General features: G+C 46.0%; 1 protein-coding gene across 5 annotated transcripts in view; it reads left to right on the top strand.

The window, feature by feature from the left end:
- The first annotated feature begins 293 nt into the window (after positions 1–293).
- Positions 294–25,262, top strand: part of ACP6 (acid phosphatase 6, lysophosphatidic) — a 147,494-nt gene continuing 122,525 nt past the window's right edge. Inside the window, exons 1-2 of one of the 5 annotated variants that reach the window (XM_086935492.1) lie at positions 294–435; positions 1,267–1,575. In XM_086935492.1, coding sequence (XP_086791618.1) covers positions 1,345–1,575 — 231 coding nt within the window. In that variant the 5' untranslated portion in view covers positions 294–435; positions 1,267–1,344. Of the gene's footprint in view, positions 781–1,266; positions 1,576–25,262 lie in introns of all 5 variants that reach the window. The other 4 variants (XM_086935496.1, XM_086935493.1, XM_086935495.1 and 1 more) reach the window with 4 other exon arrangements.

The following is a 25,262-nucleotide window of genomic DNA, read 5'->3' as shown; positions in this document are numbered from 1 at the left end:
TATCCGCTTCTAAAATGGTGGCATGTATGAAATGGCTAACTTCAATCTGCGAATAAGAAGCTGGCCGAAGAAAAGGCTAACTCCTTCAGCATTAGAATAAGATGCTGGCCGAATAGAATGTCTATACTTTCGTGCGAGAAAAGCTTTTTGTTCGACATCATATGGCTGCAACCTTAAACATAAAATTGATTGCCTCACACGTCCCCGCCCAGCACCAGGCAGCAGCTCACAGACAGTGGACGCATACATATTACGTACCGTGTGCACGTGGTACTGCCTCGCTGCTAATGGTCATTCCTCTAATGTTAAAAAAGAAAGTCGCTCCTGCTCAAAGTCATTGGCCTGTTGCCAAGCTGTGTCGCTGTTGTCCCCGGCGCGCGGCGGGCTCTGTGAACTCTTACAGAGATGGGTGCGACCTGACGCGCCGTGCAAGAAGTACGCTTCCCATGATACTGTCCTTCTGTCTGCTTCTTAGTCTGCATTTCCCTCAGCTAGGGTAAAAGCCCAACCGCCGCGAGCACACGCCCGGTGAAAGGTCAGTCCAGCTCCTCTCCGCCCTCTCCGAGGAAAGGTGGGTATAAATACCTAGCTTACTTTCCGCGGTGAAAGACCCACTCGTCTCTGACTGGGGAACGAGATCTCTTCCTCTGTTTACTTCAGTCGAGGGACTGACTGTAGTGGGGGCTCTCTCTGGTAACCGGTGAAACTACTCTCCCCTCCCCCCCCCCCCCGGTGACGGCACTTGTAACCATCCCCATGCTGACACTGTCCTAGGTGAGGGTTTTGAGTCGCCTCCCAAGTCAAACCACTTTCTTTCTAGCCCCCTTTCTACTCCTTGGTATCATTCTGCTCCTGCCTCTCTCCTCCCCGGTGAAAGAGCGGAGTTTAGAGTGCATCCTAATTTTACTGTTTAGTGTGTATTGCATCCAGTTTCTTCCCTGGCGTAAGACAGTCCTTGCCTTGTGTACTGGTGGATCTAATACGCATATGATACCTTTAGCAAAGTCGGGTCCTCCTTCCCGGTTTTATGGTCTTGCTTACACAAAGCAGTCTTCATCTCTGCTTAAGTTTTACTGATATAGGAGATGTAACTTTTGCTCTTATCTCTGCCACCTCCCATCCCTTAAGGTGTTTGCGGTTTTTGATTTTCTAACAAACTTTTTTGTACTCCTGTAAACCTACTCACACTATCTTGTTATCCATATACGGAGGCTTTATGTTTTTCCTCTCCAGTGATATTTGTTTCTCTGCTTTTTTTTTTTTTAGTGTGATCCGGTCCATACATTACTCCTACTTGTGTGATATCTAGTAGGAACTTTGTGGTGTTACAAAGTCTGGCACAGCATGGGCATTTGGACTCGAGTTGGACTACTGGGTTCCATGTTTTACTACATGCACAGGAAGAGGATGGTGTACGCCGAGCATGTTGGGGATCGGGACACGCGCAGAAGAGATCGTGATGACCACTGGAGAGATGGCACTAACCGTTGCCGTGACTATGAACTTAAACTAGTACAGGTCCTGTATCGTCATGGAGCAAGGACACCCTTAAAACCTATTCCACACAAAGAGCAGGTGAGATGCATCGCCTATGATAAAGTAACTTTGCTTCTTCCCTAGATTTGTTTTTTTTCCCCCCACACACTGCTAGGTAAGGAATGTTTGCACATCCTGAACTATACAAGTCGGGGGTCGCTTGCATCAATTTACTTGCATCAGTTCCACAATGTTTCTCCTCCCTTGTACCCTTGGTTGAAAAGCACACATTTACACTAAAAACGACCTAACTGATAATCTTCAAACAAATTGGCAACAATGAATATTATAGCTTCCTATTTTCCCTGGTCTAGTATTAAAATAGGCACATATGAGGAAGCTCTGGACTAAGCTAGAGTGCTCCACATTTCTAAAAAGTAGCCTTTCTGGGAAATTGATATTTTTCTGCCTTGCTGGATGCCTACAAGAGTCTTAAAGCTTGGGTCTTCACATGGCAAAATTGTCCTTTGACATCTGTGTTTCCTGCACCTTATGTTTGCTGCAAGAAATTCCTAAACGAGGGAAACCTTAACATAGCCAGCTGCAGGGAAAGCTGGACTGATGCAGTCATGTTGTCACATCATTTTGTCGTTGTCTGCGTGAGACATAAGTTCTGAAATAGAAATTAAAGACAGTGAAGTTAAACCTTGCGGGGTGAAATGTCTTGCTGAAAAACTCCAGCAGGACAATTCATCAGAACACTTAGGCTTGCCTTATGGCCAGCTGTCGGAAGTCATGTGCACTTTGACGGAGGACTAGAGGGTCTGTCCTACTCACTATTAGGAGTTATATTTCCTTGGCTGCTCTACAAGATGTTTATCAAGTGTGCTTGGTTTAATTTCCTTTAAGGCAATTGCATTATGTTCCTAATGTACATTTGTAGGAAGGTGGATATCTGACTATGGTTGACCCCAACTTTTTGCCTGGTGTTTTGCTGGTTTTTCGACTTAGTTGACCTGGGGCCCTGCTATTCAGGACCCCAGGCCTACTGCTCTCTCTGTAAAATGGATTCCATGTACCCTAGGTACATATCTAATTGGATACTGAGTCACCTTATCAGTCCCTGTACAGTGTACCTTAGGTACCCAGGGCATAGGTGTACCCAGGGCCTACCAGGGGCTGCAGCATGTATTATGCCACCCCTGGCTGGCCATCCAAATCTGACACAACTGGCTGCACGACAGCTGGGGCAAGGTGGTGTAATTAACCTTTGCTTTAGATATAGTATTCCTATATCTAACCCTAAAATGGACACATGTATTCCTATCAGTCACTCCTATGGCAGGCCTTATCAATCCTGAAGGCAGAGTGCTTGGAATTATGTGAGATGGTGTTCTGGCATGAGCTGAGCCCGTTTGCAGCTTGAGGAACCAAGTCCTAATAGCTGTTCCATGATAACGCGTACCATATACTCTTAAGTGCCTTATTATCCTCGCGGTTATATGCCAACTTTGGTATCGCTTTATCAAAACATGTCGAGTAAGGTGTCATACGAATTGGAATACTAACCCCTCGCCAATTCTGGTGACGGGGTTAGCATTCCACCCTTCTAGAGGGACACGACATGTATGTAACTGTGAACCCCGGTTAAAGTTAACGCGAGCCTCAGCATCACAAAATGGATGCTGCCACCACAGACGCGAGTCTGACCCCCTGCAGCTGGGAGTCCTTCCAGCGAGGGGAGCTTGGACAAAGGGTTTCTTGTCAGGGGCGGTGCTAGCACCATCCCAGACAGGGTTTTGTATATCCCAGGTAGGCAGGGCTGAGAGGAAGGTGACTGCAAGTGGCACCCCGGTGCTCACTGTGCATATGCCGGCTTAAACCTGTTCCAGGGGCACACCAGCCCCTGAGCTGGGGAAAGTCCGGACAAGGGAGAGGGGTGGGACCACCCCCCTCCTGGTCCCACCCATGGGCAGGACCTAGTCGGGTGCCAGCCCCTTTTCTTAGGATAAAGGTAGGAGCAGGCCCCCTCCCAAATTAGATAATTCTGAATCTTGAACTACTTTCCACGAAAGGAACTCTTGATACCTTCTGAAGACTCTCCCTTGTGGCTAAGGAGTAGCCACCCTGCACCCGCAGGCACCATCTAAGCATCGCGGTTTGCTGTAAGTCCATCCTCCGGATCAAGACTGCCCAGCTCCACGAGACCCTGATTCCCTGGCATCTCTGACCTCTACCTGGATCATCAGACCAGCTGAGATTCGTGGGTGTGACGAGACCTGAGGGACCGGCCATCTTCAAAACTGCACGACGCTTAACCAGCACGACCGCCGAGGGATCCTCGAGTGAGTGCTTTGGTGTTTGAGAAGCCCTAATCCTGAGCAGCTCCAGCACCGAAGTCCAGCCCCCCAGCATCCACGAGATCTCCGTGGGGCCCTTCTGCTCTTTGCTGCTCACTGCGTTGTCCAGTCACTTGCCTGCTGGCTAGTGGCCCTCCTGACGACGTACCACGACGATTGCATCGCTGGTCTGGTTTCTCCAGGCTGGCCCTTGCTCCCTTACAAAAGAGGGGCACCCCGGACCCTCCTGGTCCACTCCAGACGCCATCTTGACTCCACCGCGTGGGCTTGCCTTTGCCAAGGCTTGTTGCTCCAATCCTGGTCCCAGCATCGCCGACAACAGACACCTTCGTGGGACAGCTCGCACCTCCAGCCTCGTAGCCGACAACGCCTCCTGGTCCGAGGGACAGCAGAGTCCAGCGTCGCCCACTCACCTGGTCGAGGTGACTTCATCCGGTGCCATCCTGGTGCCCACCTAATCACTGGCTAGTGATTTAAGAACTGAGTCTCCTCTGCTTTCAGGTCATCTCCATCATCGATCCAGGCTTGGATCACTCCGAACATCATCACTGGTCGCCTGCCAGCAACTTCTTCTTTCAGGCTCCATAGACTACAACGAGGATTCCCGACGTCTTTTGAACCCTATGCAGCCGCGGTCCCTGGGCTAGGTAACCTGAACATTTCGGTGCTCCAACGTAGGTTCACTATCCAAGTGTCCAGATCCTTTTTCGTTTTCAGTCTACCTAGTCGGATTCGTCCGGAAACAGTAACTTTACAACTACTAGCCTCCATAGACTTTGTCCCGCATACCGCGTGAGAGTGCACACTCTGCACCCGATCTCCCTAGGCCTCCTGCTCCTAACCTTAGGATTCAGTAGTGTAGTCCTAGCGATCCTGAAGCCTCTGGATCTTGTTACTTACCTGCTAGTATTTCGCATTCCACTTTTAGTGTATATGGTTTTTCGTGCCCCTCGGGCATTTGTGTAAATTGTGCGACTTAAAGTATTTTCTTAAGAGTTTTGTATTGTGCTTAGCTCCCTGACTCATAAAGACTTAAGGGTAGACTTGTTATAAATAAATATCCTTTTATTTTCATAACAACTTGTGTGGTGTCCTTTCACTTGGTGTTCAAGGGGTACATGTGATGGTATAACAGCTGGCTTAACATGCCCTCTAGAGTTTGGCCTAAAGACTTCTCTTGTCCATGCTACTAGGATAGCTGGTCTATAAGGTTGACGTACAACCAATCATCAATAAGGGTCGTTTGGTATGATGCACAGTGATCACTAGAATAGTGAGCACTATATATCAGGCCAACTTCTCACATTGGTGTGCAGCGGTTGGGATTTGAGCTTGCTGTTGTTTTACCACACGTATCCTAAGAATATCATTTGAAAGATCACATAAGTACCAAGGTACATATAACTTAGCTTAGAATACTCAGAGTTCTACTGAACCAGCTGTTGTAGTGTAACAGGGCTTAGCACACCCTGACTACAACTCTTAGCAAGGGATCAGTAGGCAAAAAAATAGTGTAAGTAAGTGCACCACTTGCACCTCACTAGAAGCATGTCTGACCAAGGAGAATCTTCACAGACTCCCCTAGTGGTCATTGACCCTCCACAGGTCATGTCAAGATATGCAGCTCTTAGCTTCCAGGAGATGAGACAACTGTGTACCTCCAGGAAGCTAAAACAGGGTTCTCACCCTACCATCCAATTTCTGATAGGTCTCTTAGAGACTTATGATGCCAGGAGAGCTTCTAACACAGGCCCTTCTAATCCAGATGGGAGCATGCCCCCCTTAGAGGGAACCCTTGGGGACCCTGACCTCAACCTCAATGGAACAGGAAGTGAAGGAGAGGAAGAGGATCAGGAGTTGTCAGGGGATGAGGCAGACAAAGGTCAGGTAGTAGTCAGAAGGCTCACCAGGACCAACTTAAGCAGGCATGAGAATGGAACTGGGGGACCCCCAGGCCCACTCTCAGGCAGGCTTAACATTGGGAATGGACGAGTTAGGTCTCTCTCCAGAGGCTCTAACAGATCCATTCGTACCAATGGCTCTCAGGCATCTTCTCACAGAGGGATGACATCCCCTCAGAGAAGAGAGCATGAAGCTAAGATGAGGGAAGTCAATCTGAGGATTGAGAGGGAAGAACTTGCCTTTGCTAGAGAGCAGAAATTGAGTGGGGCAGACCCCACTGGTGGCAGCATTATCCCTAGAGATAAAGACAGGAGTTTAGACACTAGACACCTGAGTAAGATAGTGCCCCCCTTTAAACAAGGGGATGACATCCACAAATCGATGACTGCTTTGGAGAGGGCCTGCACTGTCCAGTGCGTCCCCCAGAGTCAGTGGGCAGCTATCTTGTGGCTCTCCTTTGAAGGCAAAGGTAGAGATAAGCTCCTCACTACTAGAGCTGAGGATGCTAACAATTACCAAGTCCTGAAGAATACACTGGTTGATGGGTTTGGCTTAACAACTGAGCAGTACAGGTTGCTGTTCAGGGACACCCAGAAAACTCAGTCTCTGGATTGGACTGACTTTGTTGATTGTGCCACTAAGGCGCTAGAAGGCTGGCTATTGGGTAGTAAAGTTACTGACTTCATAGGATTATATAATCTTATTATGAGAGAGAAAGTCTTAAATAATTGTCAGAACCAGTTATTACACCAGCACCTGGTAGACTGATCTGACCTCTCCACAAGAATTGGGTAAGAGGGCAGACAAATGGGTCAGAACCAGGATTAGGCCTAAGAACCAGGGCGGTGACCAAAAGAAGGAATCAACCAAGCCTCAAGAGAAGGGTGGGAATAAATCTTCTGATCAAACCACAGGGCCCCAAAAATCCTCTGAAAAGGGTGGGTCCCAAAATCCTTCCAATCCCCAAAAGAAACCTTATTGTCATACCTGCAAACAAGTAGGCCATTACAAAACTGACAGCAGTTAGGAGAACATACCCCCAAGTAACACTCCCAAGCCTTCTGTTACTACTAGTAGTAATCCCCCAGGTGGTGGGTGTGCCCCCAAGAATCTGGGTGCATTTACTTTGGGAGTCCCTGGGGACTCTGGCCTAACCAGGTCCCCTGACTTCGATACTCTTGTCTGTGAGACTGGCATGGGGTTTGCCAACTTCACCACTTGTCCCAACACTTTGAGCAAGTACAGACAGGAGCCCCTCATCAATGGTTCAAAAGTTGAGGCCTATAGAGACACAGGGGCTAGCATCACCATGGTGACTGAGAGCCTAGTCCCCTCAAGGCAACTTATACCTGGAGCCACATACCAGGTAACCAACATTGATGGAGTGCAGAGAGATCATCCCATAGCAGTGGTCAATCTCAGCTGGGGAGGTGTCACTGGCCACAAGAGAGTCGCAGTGTCACCAAACTTGCCTGTAGATTGCCTACTGGGGAATGATTTAGAGATCTCAGCCTGGGCTGAGGTAGAGCAAGAACCCATTTTAAAATGGTAAACCTCCATGGTAAGGTTAGTGGGGCAGTGATAGCCACAGCCCCAGTCCAAGATGTCCTCCCTGAACAGGTCAGGAGGGCTGTGCCAGTCACAGCCCTATCTCAGAAAGATTCCTTCCCTGAACAGGTTGGCAAGGCTGTGATGGTCGCAGCCCATACCCAAACTGAGTCCCTTCCTGAAAAGGTTGGTGGAGTTGTGATGGCCACAGCCCAAACTCAGACAGATAATAGTGTTGTGAAGCCTGAAACTATGAATCACTCCACTCAGACAGAGAGCATTGAGGAGGAAGAGAAATCTCCCTCCCACCAGACTTTAGGAAAGGATCAGCCTCCTCAGGGAACTGATCTGACCCCTTGTGAAGAAACCGCCCCAGAGGTAGTCAGGCCTAGCCTGACAGAGCCCCTGATGTCAGTGGACCCTTCCAAGGTGGGACCCAGTCTGGAGCAGGTAACCTGCCCCTCTCTACCCTCCCTTAGTCAGCCCAGGGCTGTAGAGGTCAGGGAGGCCAGTGGTGGACCCCAAAGGGCCCCCTGTCCAAAAGCACTCCCCAATCAGCAGATTAAGGGCACTGAAGCTATTAATCCTAGCCAAGTGAAAATAAAACAAACTCCTGAGGGATCCCCCTTAAAATTAGCTAGGGACCTCCCCCAGATGGACACTGTTGGGCACAGCCAAACTTGGGGCCTAAAAACCCCAAACCTGACCTGTCCCTCCAGTAAGCCAAAAAGAGGGACTCAGCCTCCAGCTTTAGGTAGCCAGAGGTTGACCCTGAGAGGTCACAGCAACTCAGTCCTGGAAAGAAAGGCACATATGGTGGATAGTGATTGGAGGAAGTTGAGCCCAACCTTAGTGGAGTCTCACTTCAGTACTCCATCCCAACACCAGCCTTTTTCTTTGCCAAAACACACCACAGGTAGAGATTCCTATGGTGGAGACCCTCAGATACCCTTAGGGTGAGGGATTGCTTAGTGGACCATGATATAGGGGGTAACCATGCCAGTGCATATACCACCTCATATGGCCACTCAGGCAATATAGGCTTACCTGGTCAAGGATAGCCTTATCTCCTTTCGTTTGGGGGGGGTTTATGTAGGAAGTTGGATATCTGACTGGTTGCCCCCAACTTTTTGCCTGGTGTTTTGCTGTTTTTTTAACTTAGTTGACCTGGGGCCCTTGCTATTCAGGACCCCAGGCCTACTGCTCTCTCTGTAAAATGGATTCCATGTACCTTAGGTACATATCTAATTGGATACTGAGTCACCTTATCAGTCCCTGTACAGTGTACCTTAGGTACCCAGGGCATAGGTGTACCCAGGGCCTACCAGGGGCTGCAGCATGTATTATGCCACCCCTGGCTGGCCATCCAAATCTGACACAACTGGCTGCACGACAGCTGGGGCAAGGTGGTGTAATCACCCTTTGCTTTAGATATAGTATTCCTATATCTAACCCTAAAATGGACACATGTATTCCAATCAGTCACTCCTATGGCAGGCCTTATCAATCCTGAAGGCAGAGTGCTTGGAATTATGTTAGATGGTGCTCTGGCATGAGCTGAGCCCGTTTGCAGCTTGTGGAACCAAGTCCAAATAGCTGTTCCATGATAACTCGTACCATATACTCTTAAGTGCCTTATAATCCTCGCGGTTATTTGCCAACTTTGGTATCGCATTATCAAAACATGTCGAGTAAGGTGTCATACGAATTGGAATACTAACCCCTCGCCAATTCTGGCGCCGGGGTTAGCATTCCACCCTTCTAGAGGGACACGACATGTATGTAACTGTGAACCCCGGTTAAAGTTAACTCGAGCCTCAGCATCACAAAATGGATGCTGCCACCACAGACACAAGCCTGACCTCCTGCTGCTGGGAGTCCTTCCAGCGAGGAGAGCTTGGACAAAGGGTTTCCTGTCAGGGGCGGTGCTAGCACCATCCCAGACAGGGTTTTGTATATCCCAGGTAGGCAGGGCTGAGAGGAAGGTGACTGCAAGTGGCACCCCGGTGCTCACTGTGCATATGCCGGCTTAAACCAGTTCCAGGGGCACACCAGCCCCTGAGCTGGGGAAAGTCCGGACAAGGGAGAGGGGTGTAATCACCCCCCTCCTGCTCCCACCCATGGGCAGGACCTAGTCGCGTGCCAGCCCCTTTTCTTAGGATAAAGGTAGGAGCAGGCCCCCTTCCCAAATTAGATAATTCTGAATCTTGAACTACTTTCCACGAAAGGAGCTCTTGATGCCTTCTGAAGACTCTCCCTTGTGGCTAAGGAGTAGCCACCCTGCACCCGCAGGCACCATCTAAGCATCGCGGTTTGCTGTAAGTCCATCCTCCGGATCAAGACTGCCCAGCTCGACGAGACCCGGATTCCCTGGCATCTCTGACCTCTACCTGCATCATCAGCCCAGCTGAGATTCGTGGGTGTGACAAGACCTGAGGGACCGGCCATCTTCAAAACTGCACGACGCTTAACCAGCACGACCGCCGAGGGATCCTAGAGTGAGTGCTTTGGGGTTTGAGAAGCCCTAACCCTGAGCAGCTTGTTGCTCCAATCCTGGTCCCAGCATCACCGACAGCAGACACATTCGTGGGACAGCTCGCACCTCCAGCCTGGTCGCCGACAACGCCTCCTGGTCCGAGGGACAGCAGAGTCCAGCGTCGCCCACTCACCTGGTCGAGGTGACTACATCCGGTGCCATCCTGGTGCCCACACAATCACTGGCTAGTGATTAAGAACTGAGTCCCCTCTGCTTTCAGGTCATCTCCATCATCGATCCAGGCTTGGATCACTCCGAACATCATCACTGGTCGCCTGCCAGCAACTTCTTCTTTCAGGCTCCATAAACTACAACGAGGATTCCCGACGTCTTTTGAACCCTATGCAGCCGCGGACCCTGGGCTAGGTAACCTGAGCATTTCGGTGCTCCAACGTAGGTTCACTATCTAAGTGTCCAGATCCTTTTTCTTTTTCAGTCTACCTAGTCGGATTCGTCCGGAAACAGTAACTTTACAAATACTAGCCTCCATAGACTTTGTCCCGCATCCCGCGTGACAGTGCACACTCTGCACCTGATCTCCCTAGGCCTCCTGCTCCTAACCTTAGGATTCAGTAGTGTAGTCCTAGCGATCCTGAAGCCTCTGGATCTTGTTACTTACTTGCTAGTATTTCGCATTCCACTTTTAGTGTATATGGTTTTTCGTGCCCCTCGGGCATTTGTGTAAATTGTGCGACTTAAAGTATTTTCTTAAGAGTTTTGTATTGTGCTTAGCTCCCTGACTCGTAAAGTGTTCAGGGTAGACTTGTTATAAATAAATATCCTTTTATTGTCATAACAACTTGTGTGGTGTCATTTCACTTGGTGTTCAAGGGGTATATGTGATGGTATAACAGCTGGCTTAACACGCCCTCTAGAGTTTAGCCTAAAGACTTCTCTTGTCCATGCTACTAGGATAGCTGGTCTATAAGGTTGACTTACAATCAATCATCAATAAGGGTCGTTTGGTATGATATATATTGCTCACTATTCTAGTGATCACTGTGTATCAGGCCAACTTCTCACAACATTCATGACTGCTGAGTTAAAAATCGTTGCTCTTGTAAAGCATCTGATGGGTCAAAAATGTTTTGCCGGTTTATTGGGATGTTCACTTGACCTTTTACTCTGGAGGGTAGAACACTAACTGCTTGTATTCCCTTCAACCAGTCATTCAGGTAGTTTTTTATTACCGTGTTTGTTTGTTATATCTCGTTGCTTTTTGCTCCACTTTAGCTACCAAAAAATTCACAACATATGCGGAAATATTCAGTCATATCAAAACCGTTATTTAACAGTAAATGCATATTTAGTTGTGCTGGTTGTAGTGTAGCTGCTACGTTGCAGTTAATATTCACGGTTCAGACTTTCTCGAGTCTCAACAGACCTCTCTCTATTCAGTGTGCAAAAGGAACCTGTTCTTAAAGTGTCTTGTCTAGACCTAGCTACACCCATATCTGGTTTGGCAAGTGACCCAGAGGCATAGTGTTAAATAGTGCCAAGGAAAATATAGGGAAAAGGCCTTGATATTGTTTCTCTCGTTTTCTCGAATGCAGCCCTCCAGCGCCTGGAGGTTTTTGAGCAGCTATTGTTCTTCACGAAGCACTGCTGTACAGCCAGTTATATGTTAAAAATGTACTTTATAGTTTTGTTGCGCATGAAAGAATGTGCTGTTTTATTTTACTATGGTAAATTACTACATACATCTGCCAGTTTCTGGGGGTAGGCCCAGCTGGATGTCTTATGGCCTGTTTCAGTTGCTATACTGCTCCTAGATTAAGAACCTATTCCAGAGTACAGTTGCTGTGTGCTTGACATGCCGTACATACTGCCGCTTGCACATAGGCAAGTAGTTAAGCAGTACTTTTTTTCATATGTAGATGTAGGCTTTTTGAAACTGAATACATTTGGGATTGCAGGGTATAAATATGCGTTAGAGAGAGCAGTGAGTTGCCTATTGAATGATTGTGGCACTGTGGTAGTTGTAGACTTTCAGAAGTCTGGATAGTGGGAACCTGCGGGGAGTAGAGAAAAGTGGGAGTTTGCAGTGATAGAGTAGCAGAGCTTTAACCTTTTGGCGTTGTGGTATGCAGAGAAAATAAAATGGCACCTGCTTGCATTTTAGTTTCTGTGCAGGTGGTACATGTGGGTGTGACTATTTTACTAGCTTATATGCTCATTTCGTATGTTGGTCTCCATGTATCTGAGATGGCACATGATGGAAATGAAATATTGAAGCATTCAGTATATGTTAAACTAACCAAAGACTGAATTAATTTGGGGTTTCTCAAATTCATACAGACTTTCTCTTGTTTTGTAGGGAATAAACTAAAATAACATTGAAAATAATTTTGTATTCGGCATTAGTAACAAGTTGTTTGAAGAGACCAAGGGACTGAGCTGCAAGAGTTTTTTAAACTCCCATGAACTAATAATTCCAGATACCTGCACTCAGGACATAGCCTGACAGTGAATGGCCATCAGTTGCTCGCCGGAAAAATTATTATTTTTTAAAGAACGTAGTATTCTACCAGTACAGTGTTTGTTTTATCGCTTGTCCTGCTGAGTTTATCTGCATTTTCCATGGAATGCTTTTTCTTTAGGTCTCCTGCCAATGCGCTCGAGCATTGCTGGCGAGAGATATAGCGGGGCACCAGAAAATCCTACCAAGAGGGCTTTGGAATGCGGATTATGGCCCCCCACTTCCCATCAGACTTGAAAGGAAGCCGCTCGCACACCACCATTTGTCTATGCCACTGCATCTGACTACAAAGGCTGCCGATCCACCGCCCCGCCACAGCAATGCTGAGAGCTTGTCTCCTCTATTACTTTATCACGGATGAGGTTCATGTGTGTTACAGATGGAGGTTCAGGGATGGTGGTCTCTAACTTGGCAACAATTCAGCAAGCCCTTTTTGAGTATTCAGGGAACTAACATCCATAGTATCACTTTCCACAATGTGATGATTTCCATGATCAAAGTCATGTGAATGCCAGCGACTTTCATGAAGTTTTCCTCTTGAATGAGTCTCGTGTCATTTCATCAGCTAGGGAGGTGTTCTTTGTAGAAGTCTTGTGATGGGCCAAGTGTGACATGGTTAATGGCGTGTTTCCCCTAAAATTCTCTGACTGATGAGATATTTCATATGTTCTTGGTGTTCTTATTACGTTATTTGATTCAACCAATGGATGTACATGTTTATTTAAGGTTTAATATGAGTTATTGACATTAAAATACATTTACAAAGTGGGATACATTTCCAATCGCAGAATGTCCCAAATACGCCTTAAAGTGGAAATACAAGCTATTTGTCTCCGATCAATGCAGTTTCTATCATCATCACTTTCCCTCCCTTTTTCCACAAGAGCAGTTTAAACCGGAATGGCAAAATATCCTAGTTTGCTAATTTTTTCGACCATAATTATGTCTCTACCATATTTGCCCATAATACATCATCTGCTGCATAATCTTATGATTTTAACAAGAAAAGTTTTTGTAGCTCAAACAGATCAAAAGTTACTTAAAAATGTGACTTGGGTTTCTGCGAAGCGGACGGCCCTTTGCAAAGGTTGGCTGGTCACCTATGTCACTGCTGCATTTGTATGTTACTCTGTTACAAATGAGGCAACTTTTTTGGCGAGACTCTTCAGTATGTGTAAAAATGTCAAAATAATAAAGTATCAGAAAATGTACCACATTTCCGTTGCAGCCATTGTTTGCTACATAATTTCGTCAATACTGTGACATAATTTTGTCCTCCATTGCTGCACAATTCCAGTGGACCCAAATCAGGCTGCACAGGTTAAAAGTGTGGTTTGCAAACGTAGTTTGGTGTGATTGCAAATCCTGTATTGCTGATCCTTGGTGAGTTGCATTACTACTGCTGAACAAGGCCAATGGAGGTACCAATGAGTGAGGCGGACTAAATCAATCAATCAATCAAACATTATTATTATTATTATTAAGACTGGCCTCAGGGGTTCTGTGACAGTCACTGTTCCTCTAGGTTGTTGTACTTCGTAGGCCTGCCCGCAAGACTTGATGTGAACTTCAGTATGAATTGTGGTGGACAGGCCTTTAAGGTTAACCCACACTTGCCACCACTAGGGTCCACCTGCTAACGCTAAGACACCAGGGCGTATACGGTTTAGAGGGGATTTCTAAGGTCTAGCATGACAATGTGCCTCCTCAGGAGAGTGGTCTGGTGAACTGATCATGAAGGATGAACCGGGTTCCCCAGTTCCAAATTTGGCACCTCTGGCCTTAGTCCTACATCTTCTCCCCTACTGAACACCATACTGCCCCATGGAGAGCTACTTGAATTGCCTTCAGCTACATCCCAATTGTGCCTTGGGTGTGAATACTACCAATCTGGGCACTTTGCAACCACTCTGTCTTTCTTTATTTAGTTATTTATTCTTCATATTTTGAACCTTTTTTTCTCTCTCCATCCCGAGGATGCACTTTGGAATAGAAAAAAGTCAGAAAAAGGCAACATTTCCAGCAAAAGTGTTTCTTTCTTTTGTGGATCAGTTTCCACAGAGAAACAAATGAAGGAAAGGAGAGTAAAGTGAGGGCTAGAGCCCGGTTCTTGAAGTCACGTTTTTCTTTTAGCAAGTGAGGAGGAGTGAGACAGACCGAAAGAGATGGAACAAGAGGAAGAGAGGGATGGGTGGGGGTAGGGGGACAGCAGGCAGCAGCAGAGCAGTAGAAGTGAACTCTGTCCCGTCCTTCTTTCCCAGAGAAGACAAGGGCAGAGTCCTTTTCCTTCTCTGCCCACCCCACCCAATTTCCGAACGGCCAAGCCTTTATAGGCCATGGCTATTTCTGTTGTCCCTGGAATGCATTTATAAAATAAAAAAGTAGGGGCATGGATTCTATGAAATTTAAAAAGTAGCGGCCCCTTCGTGTCCTGCGGATTCCGCCCCAACATAGACCCACCTTAACCATTTAAAATAAAATGTACAGTCTAGATGGGAGCAGGGTCCAGGCGATGGGAAGAGATGAAGCTGCCCCTTTTAAAATTCACCAGTGCCCGTGGTGTTTCACACTTGCTTGTGAGGGTTTTGCTCATTAGTGCTGGAGAGGGTGATCATATACCTGCTCTGTAGATGGGTTGAAGCCTAGGGGTTGCATAGGCAGGCACCAGAAGAATGCCCTATTACTTACCGGTAATCTTCATTACTCCTGGTGCAGTTGTCCCCATCCCATTATTTACTCGTGGAGATGGACCATCTCCCTGACAGAAAAAAAAGAACATAAGAATGTCGCAACCCCTAACCCCACCCCTATCCCACTGGGAGAACATAACCAGTACCTACCCAGCATTCCGCTTGAGCAACCAAGCCACCAGCAGGAAGGCTGGCCGGGTGGGAGGGGCATAAGGAATGGGACCGTGACAGCTGGACCAGAAGTAATGAAGATTACCAGTAAGTAATGGGGTATTACCCCCAGGTCCCTCCAGTCCCCCATCCCATCCCATTCCTTACTCGTGGTGCATACCAAAACCAGAAACCCGGCCTTCTGAACCCCCAAGAATCCCAGGATACCACACCGAAAAGCAGCATTCCCAAAGAAGCAACAGGAGAACCACAGGAAAAAACACAGACCGGAGCACACAGCCCGCAACGAATAATCAAACCACAGGGGTCGGACCCTCCACTAAACACGCAGGAGACGACCAAGGCGAACAAAAACGCTGCCAACCCACTGCGCTGCCACCCAGATGGCTGCCAACCCCACACTGAGAACACCCCCGAACCACAACGGAGGAGGGAGCACTGACAAGGAAGCAACAGAGACTGCCCTCAACAAAAGGGCAGGGAAGAGGCCTCAAACTGAAGAAGGACCCAAGGCGACCAGAACACCAGGAAGCCAGGGCCACACCAACAGGGTGTCATTACTAAGGACCGGACGAACCAGCACCACAGAAGCAGAAAGCACCAGCAGCCCAAAGGAGACATACAGCCATAGAAACAATCATTGGCATAACCAATAGGTCTCGCTTTTGGGACCTTATAAGTATTTAGTTTTGCAGCACAATATCCTTGGTGCAACCAACATCAAGTGTTGCATGGCTGATCACTTATAAGGTCCCAAAGGCGAGACCTATTGGCTATGCAATACTTGTTTTTATTCATTCAGATAACTGAGTTTTTAGAACTTTGGTCAGCCGGGGTAAACACGACCTGGATGAAGTAGTGTTAAACTTAAATGAATAAATTAATGTAAACCAAAAGTACGTAGCCAAACAGGACTTTTTCCAAGAGATGCTGAAACATGCATCTTATTTGATCCCACAGATAAGCCGCCTCCGTATCTCATGCTCCTGACACTAAGTGTCTGCATAACTCTTGCACAGAGCGCGCGCTCTTTGCAACATCGGGCTTCATTAAGATCCTTTCCTAAGGTTGCTTAGTGTGTGTTTATATTTCTATGTTAACATTCAAATATACATTTCTTTATCAAGCGCGCAGAGAAACGTAGTATGTTGTATTTCGAAGGACTGTTCAGGAGTGTTCTGCAGCAGAAAAAGCATAATATGTAAATTAAATGTACGCGGGCTGTACATGTTTCAGTCCTATTTATGATTGGAGGAAAAATATGGATGTTTTAGACATTTAACATTTCAACTGGTACACCTAGACTAAAATAAAAGACGTGAGGCTGTTAAAATTGCAGTGTAAATCCATACTTGCAGCTTAAACATACAAGCATACTATAAAACAGTTATGACCACTACACCTTATCATTTTTTGGAGGCAACACAAACTAAATGCTCTTTTATATGGTTCTGTATATCTATAGCCTTATGAGTCCCAATTAGTTGCTAAGAACAGTCTGAATTCTGACATGGCATTAGGCAGGTTTCAAAGTGGCAGCTCGTGCGCACAAATAAATCCTGAAAACAGTCCAATGGTTCTGGTACTTCTAAAATTGACAACAGTCTGCCAAACTAGGATATATACTCTGTATCAAAATCATATGGGTTTGAATGCATGTATACAGGTTTGAATTCTAGCACGTGCATTTAGCCCTATACCATCCAAGATCCATAAACACATACCATGTTAAAACATTTTTTTTATCAGGTTCTTGTGGGGCAGGTACAATCGTTACAAGTACATATTGTGTGGTGTTTAAATAGCATTGGTAGGTCACACTTTATTTTCTGGTGGATGGTCACAGGCGTCCTTAGTACATTGATTTACAATTTTGATAAATATAACATCGATAGAAATTAATTCAGTGAGTATGAGTCTTTCCTTCTTTGTTCTGAAGCTCCCTTAATTTTAGTGATAAACACATGACCCAATGAGTTAGTTGACAGGGGTTACATATGTTTGGCATGTAGGGTGGTATGACATCCATTTGGGGTCAGATGGCAGTAGTGTCATGAATTAGGGATTTGAATGTTGTCCCTTGGTGCCCCGTGCCAGTGTCAATGTTGTTGGTTTACTACAGATTGAAACTGGTGGAGGAAATTTTAAACATCCCCGCTATTGGATGTAGGTCATGACCGCACAACCAGTTGGAACAGATTCTTGTTCAACAGGAAAACAGGTGGATGGCTAATCACATTGGATAAGACCCAAGTGTAGGTAATGCAGTTTAGGCAAATGGTGAAGGGTATACTTAAGGCCATATGAGGCGAATCTGCAGCTATGGTGTTTTCCACATATTTAGGGCTCTGCTGAATTTGCCACATGATCCATCATCTACTGCATGATTTGTCCATTTTAACAAAAAAAAAATTCTGGCTGAAACAGATCAAAATTTACTAAAAACGTAGCAACACGTGCTGCTGTGAATGCTCAACACATTTCACTGGTTCTCTTTAAGTTGCTTACTGCTGTATTTGGAGGGTAACCTAATGACAACATAATGAAATAATAGCATCACAAAATATGCTGCATTACACCAGATAATTAGCTTTTTTTCAGACGCATTATTCCGACCATTGCTTCTACTCATTGGTCTCCCCGGGTTCATAGAGAATACCAGCGTAGTGCAGATAGTTTGAGGGAAGGTTTGAGAGTTATATTTTAGGATGCCTTGGTTGTAAAGTGTTGTTGGTCCAGATATGAGATGCTGCACCAGACTAGAGTGACAGTGCTAGACCAGAAGACAGAAAGTAGGAAGATGGGGTTGGTTTCAACTTGCCAAAATCAGAGCATCACAGGGTCCTATGCAAACGTGTCCCAAATGAAACTAAATCATTTCCGTATATCAAAGCGGATGCCAGCCACGAGTGCAGCGCTTCTCTGCGAAATGGCATTAGTAATTCAGAGCACCCGTTACCTTACAAACACAGTTTTAAAAATAAAGAGGAATATCAGCGTTGTTTACTCGAGTGGGACGCTCAGTTCATTGACAGGGGAGTGGGGTGCACACCCCATGGGGAGAGTCTTTCTCTCAATCAGCCAATCGGGATTTAATAAGCGCGGCTAATCACCCACTAGGGTATCCATGCCCATTATCACATGGCTCGCATTGTGACAGAATTCCATGTGTGACCTCCACACCGCCCTCATTGTTCGGTGCACTGTGGCTTGACACTGGTGGTGCGCATGTCTTATGTATGTGTTAAGTGCTGGGGCAGCTAAGATTTCAGCAGAATATGGAAACTCCTGACCACTCATAGGTGACGCTCTCCGGGAATCATAAGATCACAATTGGCTTTTTTTCAAAACACCCACACAAATCAAATCCTAAATAAATTGGCACCTGCTCCATTACACTGAACTGCTGAACTGCTTGTTTACTTGGCACTGTGCCTTGCACTGCAGTTGTGGGTACATTGCTGTACTGGGATGACTCTCTTTCCCTTCGACTCTTAACAGTGTCTCAATTCTGTTCCCTTTCTATCAGCTGGTGTCTCTCCTGATGGCCTAATGTCTGAGTAGTATCTTCTTTCCACAGCGGTGCCTCATGGTTATGTGTCACGGCTCCTGTTCTTGCTCTGTCACTGCCATCTTCCTTGTAACCACCCCTATCTTAGCAGTCTCTCACAGTTAAAGATTTCCCAACCCCAGTTCCTCCATCATTTCTGTCTCGCCTGGCAGTTTCCCTCCCTGGGCAGACTCTCTCTCTTTTTGTTGTTGTTGTTGTAATGTTATCTCTCCCATAGATTGGTTGGTTTGCTACAAAGTTCTTGTTTTCGTAACTGACCCTGTCATTTCCTAGCTGCATGTGATTTCAGAAACGCCCTATATTTGCATTTACTGCTAAAGGAGTTACTTTTGTGTCTTGAATTCAATTCCTTCTGTATCCCTTTGTCTTAAAAGGGACACATGAGCAAGCTGGCACTGTAGTTTACATGACTCCTCCCACTCCACCCAGTAGGGATTTGCAGGACCTGTTTGGTGCCCCGCTCACCCCAGTGACTCTGCCTGGGCGCTTATGAGCAGTATCCATGTGTGAGTCCAAGGTGGCTTGTGCGCCTCTGTGTGCAGACTGCAAGATGTGCCTATAGTAGTGTATGTTGAGAGTAGTGTCTGTTTGAGTGCAGGGTGATGGGTACGCCTTTGACTCAGGGTGAGCAATGTGCCTGCTTGTAGGGTGAGTGGTGTGTGGTTTGAATGCAGAGCGGAGGGTGTCTGTATAAGTATTTATTTATTTATTTAGGAGTTTTATATAGTCTAGCCAGACCCGAAGGTATTGGAGCACTTTACAACATAAGTAGTGGTGAAATAAATCAAAGAAAAATAGTATTATACATATTGAGTCATGGCGAATCAAAAGTCTGAAAGTATAATATCACATTGCTAGCAGTGTGCCTCTGTGTGTGCAGGGTGAGTGTTGTGTATTGGGAGTGCAGGTTGAACGGGGCGTCTTTTGAGTGCAGAGTAAGTGTTTGTGGGTTAGCGACGTGAGTGCAGGGTTGAATGGTGTGCATTGTGAGTACAGGGTCAAGGGTATGCATGTGTGAGTGTGTGGTTAATAGCTTGCCCGTGTGAATACAGGATGAGCATTATATCTGTGTGTGAATGGTGAGTCATGTGCCTGAGTGCAGGATTTCAGTGTATACTTCAGTGTGTAATGTGAGTGGGCCTGAATGTAAGGTAACCAGTCTATCTGTGTGAGTGTAGGGTATGCAGCGTTCATGGGCGAGTGGTGTGCCTCTCTGAGTGCAGCAGATTGGCCATACCTTTAGGTATTGGTTTTAATGTATATTATACTTTTTAGGTCGAGCCTGGAATTAGCATCCGAAGGATGCATCCAGGTGGAGACTTATAGCTAGCTGACTCGGGGGGAATGAAGGGCAAGAAAGTGCCACGCGCTTCTCTTCGGCTGGATTTCACTGCGTTCATGTGCTTTTTCCTTCAGTTTCCTTCAGTATGTTTCTTTGTCTATGTGAGCGTCCCTTCGGTTTCGTTCTCAGAGCGCGATCGCTTTCGCTCATTGCTTTCCCGCGCCGCGCACATCCCTCCGATTTCTTCACGTTGCCACACATGCGTGCGCATATACAAACACAGCCAGACAGACACTCGCTCACACACACCACCTCCCCCACCACAGTCATCGGCCTCTTTTAAACACACACGCATACACACACAGACTCCAAGACACACGCACGCACACTCACACACATACACAGGCCGCCACACGCGCGCACACACCCATGCCCCCCCCCCCGCAGCTCAGCAACAAGGCAAAGCCCCACTCACCGGCTTCCTTGGCGCGGCGGCTCTCCTCTAATCGGCAGCTACAGGGCTCCTCTATGCCGGTTACCACGCTCCGGTGCTCAAAACAGCCGCGGCTCTTCCGTGGGAGGCGGGGTAGGCTCCCGCCCTCCTACTTCCGGTTTCCGGTTGTCCCGTCCAGCCTGCCTGACTTCCTGGTCGCAGGCCGGCGGCGATGTTCGGTTTGTCCAATTTCTTGTTTAAGGACCTACCACTGTGCACCAACACATATTGCTGCGTTTTTAGTAACTTTTGGGCATTTACCCTACAAACCAAATGTTTTTGTTAAAATCTTCATATTATGCAGCATGTGATGGATTATGAAGATTATCAGAAATTGATCCAGGCTTGAGATAAATTCATACCAAAGGTACTGCTGGTATTTAACCTCATTGATGCTGATGCCATTTCCCTGCTGTGCTGAGAAATCGTAAATCCCATTGTTCATGACGAGCTGGGCTCATCATCAGTGTTTGAGGAGGCTACACCATGACGAGCCCAGCTCGTCATCAGCCTCGAAGGGGTTATATCACGGAGTACTATTTTTCAAAGAACACAGTCTCCATAATGCAGAGTATAGCAGTTTGCTTCATAATGAGTTCTGTCCGCCCACGCTTCATTACCCCAGACTAGTACAGGAGAACGTGGTGTATTTTAACGATCCTTATTTTTCTGATGTTCTTTCCAGCGTTCTGGACCCGTCGTCATACGCCCGTCTGCGCCTCCCTCTGTGCACTAGCGCCGCTAAGGAAGGGGCGCGTTCGGTTCGCACCTGCCTTTGTGGGCGAATAATGCCCGCGCTCGGATCGGTCCATTCGGCGCTCCGTTTGATAAATGCTTCCTGGCCTCGGCGCGGCTGGCACCTCGGCTGGCCGTGTCCTTTTCCACTCATTCACGGCATGTGTGAGGTTTGCCCAAGTCCGAGCCTCGTTTTCCTCAAAGGATTTGACGTTCACACCCAGTTTCGGTCTGTTCGAGTAAGTGGATTCCAGTATATTACAAAAATAACAAATACAGTCCAGTGTTTAGAAAACAACACAATCTGCGCTAGTTTGTCGACCTCGTTTTTCGCCACGCACACTATTTGAACAATAACTGCCCCCGACAACGCACGAAGAAACGTGTGGATAAGACTTCTCCGGAACAGCTCCACTCTTATGCTCTTCTTGCAATGTGATTGGGGGAAGCAGGCAAGAGTCTGAGCAGTTGGTAATCCATAGGAAGGTTATGTTTTTGCAGGAGCACGATTCAGTAGGTAGTGAGGATGGGAAAAGGTTAAGGCTTTCCAATGTGGAGGGTGTATGTCCCCTCTGGATAAACGACATGCAGGTTACAATTTATTTTCCATCAAAGCCAAGTGGTCTTTCATCCTTACTATGTCGCTAATTTGAGTAGCTATGGTCTAGTGATTTTAACATATGTTCTTACCAGCACTTATAAACAGTGACATGGTGTGCTACATAAAAGACAATTATTATTAGAGTTGGTATGCATGATTTATACTGTAACGCAATACAAAGTCAATAGGCCAGTCCTTGATAGTCCTACCTTTTTAAAAAAAAATCTATTTTTACTAACATATTCAATAGGCATTAAAAATGTAAAAGTAAAAATACTACCATGTAAAGGTGGCAAATATGTTTGCCGAAAAAAGTCAAAAGTGAACTGTAGGAAGACGGGATTTAAAAATTTGAAATAAAAGTAGAAATGGGCCTATCAACCCTGGAAAGAAGTGGACTACATTGTCCGCACATGTGCTAGAGCAAAATGCTGTCACAATGAAGAGAGCAAATGGCTGAAGTGGGCTGACACGTCACCATATGCGGTAGGTTGTGGTGGGCAGAAGCAAAATGTGATGGCACATGAACTGACCAATTAACAAATAGGGCTGTCTGAAAGGCGCTCTATGTATACATAAATGTTGTATTTTTTTCACATTTTTTTTTTAACCATGAGGAGCGCTAGACTGTTAATACTATTTCTAGACTAGACCCAAAACAAACCAGCATTTGCAATGCAATAGGTCTCGCGTTTACACAAGTTTAAGCTATTGGCATTGTAAATGACAATGCCTTTTATTTATGTTTTTAAAACGAAAACAAAAATAAAAGGCCTTGTTATTTCCAATGTAAATAGCTCAAACTCGCGTAAATGCAAGACCTATTGCATTGGAAATGCTTGTGTTTTTTGGTTTTTGAGCTCTGTGTGGTCTGGCTCTGAACTATCTGCAATGTGTTTTGCAGCACTACTCTGTGATGCCTGTACTGAGGGTTGCTGCATAGTTCTGGTATATACACATCAAGTAGGTGAGGATTAGTGTGCAAGGGTTTTGGTTGTGCAGTTGTATTGATTTTATGTGTGTGTGGTCTTCAACACTTCGTCTTCACACCTCTTAGATCCTTTATTCTCTTCTGTCATAGCTCCTCACACACACTGCACCCTCACACAGACTGCCCACACTGCACCCTTGCACACACTGCACCCTTGCACACACTGCACCCTTGCACACACTGCACCCTCACTGCACCCTCACTGCACCCTCACACACACTTCACCCTCACACACACTGCCTACACTGCACCCTCACACACACTGCACCCTCACACACACTGCACCCTCACACACACTGCACCCTCACACACACTGCACCCTCACACACTGCACACACTGCACCATCACACACTGCACACACTGCACCCTCACACCCTGCGCACCCTCACACCCTGCGCACCCTCACACCCTGCGCACCCTCACACCCTGCGCACCCTCACACCCTGCGCACCCTCACACACTCTGCAATGGAACATACACTCCAAATACCACTCAATGCCACATAACACTCTATATATCTGTCGTCCTCCCTCTATCTATCACCCTCACTCTATCTATCGCATCACCACAACATCACTATGCGCTACCACAGCATCACTGAACGCCACAGCATCACTCGCCGCCACCACAATATCAGTCAGCGCCACCACAGCATCAATCTGTGCAACCATTCAACAACAACTGGTTCTTTTGTGTAGTGTTGTCCACTTTTGGGTCAAAAGCTTTGGAACCTCTCACATTCACACTTGATTATACGTTTTTCACTTGTATAATATAACACACATGCAAGACACATACTTAGGCGCACTGAACAAGGTATTAGCTGCCGGATTCACAAGCTACATTTTGAGGGAGTTTACATTTTTTTAATTAAGTTTACTACTTTTCAGTATTCACAAACTACACTTTTGCAGTAACTTACCCTTTTAGGTTGAGCCTAGCAGCAGCACGCATGCACTGCTTGTTATAGATCGCCTTTGTGTCTGATTTGGAAAGGGTCCAAAATGATGCAGTGCACATCTGTGTATCCTCTTACATTAGTTGTACTTTCAGGTACCCTTTCTGGTGCACATGTTGCTGAAGATCTTTTAGCAGCACTACACCTAGAGAGCCCGAAACCTTTGGCCTACCCAGCAGTGGAGACATGTTAAGGCATGGGCAAAGAGCCTTTCAGGAGGCCTCCTTATAAAGCTAGCTCTGTTCTGCAGCGGAGTATTGCCCTGATTAACTTGACTAATTAGTTTTTTAAACGGATTGTTTTAAATACTGTTTTTCCTTTTTAATGTGGGTGATATCTGAGAGTCTATAATGGACATTTTGGAGAGACATGCTGTTTTTATATTTCATGTAACTTCTATAAAAAAGTTTCTTTTAGACCAAAACGGTACCTCTCAAACATCACAGAGATTATTTGCATCAATATTACTATGCTGCTGCTGTGTTAAATGTTGGAAACATGAGTCATAATCCTTCAATATTAGATGTAAACACATTTAAAATTTGGACGAATGTTCCCTGATCACATCACTTGCCTATCCCTGAGGCCTGCACTACTGGGCATTCATTGTCCACAAAAAATGCATTTGCCAAAGGTTTGAAGCACTGGACTAATATCAGCTGGCTATTTAATATGAATTAGCCAAAGGCATGTGGTAGTCTGCAAATATCAGCTGCCCATATGATGTGCATAGGCTTTCACAACTTGCCGCATATAATATACCAACCAAACAGAAGCCTGCACAAGTGGACATTTCTGGCTCGGGCATGTGACATTTGCAGACCTCTAGTATATGCACTGTAATGCTTAAGGCAAAAACATAAATAAAAGGCATTGCCATTTACAATGCCAATAGCTCTAACTTTAATAATGCGAGACATATTGCATTGCAAATGCTTGTTCTATCAATGCAAGTGAATAGGTCCGAGGACATGTGATAAAACAAGAACTTGAAGGTAACAGCTGATGAACAGGTGCTGAGATCTTCTCATGGGAAGGAATGTAAAAAGTCCTTGACAATGTGAAACAAGTTAACACCAACAGGAGATAACTCCAATACTGTCTAAAATTCTGGCTTCGTCTTGCCAACCTCAGAAAAGAGGTGACGCATTACTAACACAGTTCAGTTAATGTACGTCGTATGTATTTTCCTCACCAAAGTGCGTTGAAAGTGTACGCAAATTTGCAGAAATATTACGATTTTGATGTTCTTCAAGCTAAAGTAAAGAAATTACTCAGCAAATGATTAATAAAATGTTACAGCACATGTTAAAGCAAACGAAAGTGTTAGCATTTACTTACTAAAAGCGTATGTAATAAGACATGTATGTGGGTAAATCCTCTTTCTCTTATTGATGTGTTAATTGATTTTTGTAAAGTTAAATACACATTCTCGAAGATCCTCTGTTAACTGTAAGTTGAGCCGCAT

Source organism: Lissotriton vulgaris, chromosome 8 (assembly GCF_964263255.1).
Source record: "Lissotriton vulgaris chromosome 8, aLisVul1.2, whole genome shotgun sequence".
NCBI classification, from domain to species: Eukaryota; Metazoa; Chordata; class Amphibia; order Caudata; family Salamandridae; genus Lissotriton; species Lissotriton vulgaris.
The sequence above is the reverse complement of the archived record's forward strand: the minus strand, read 5'-3'. Positions and strand labels throughout refer to the sequence as shown.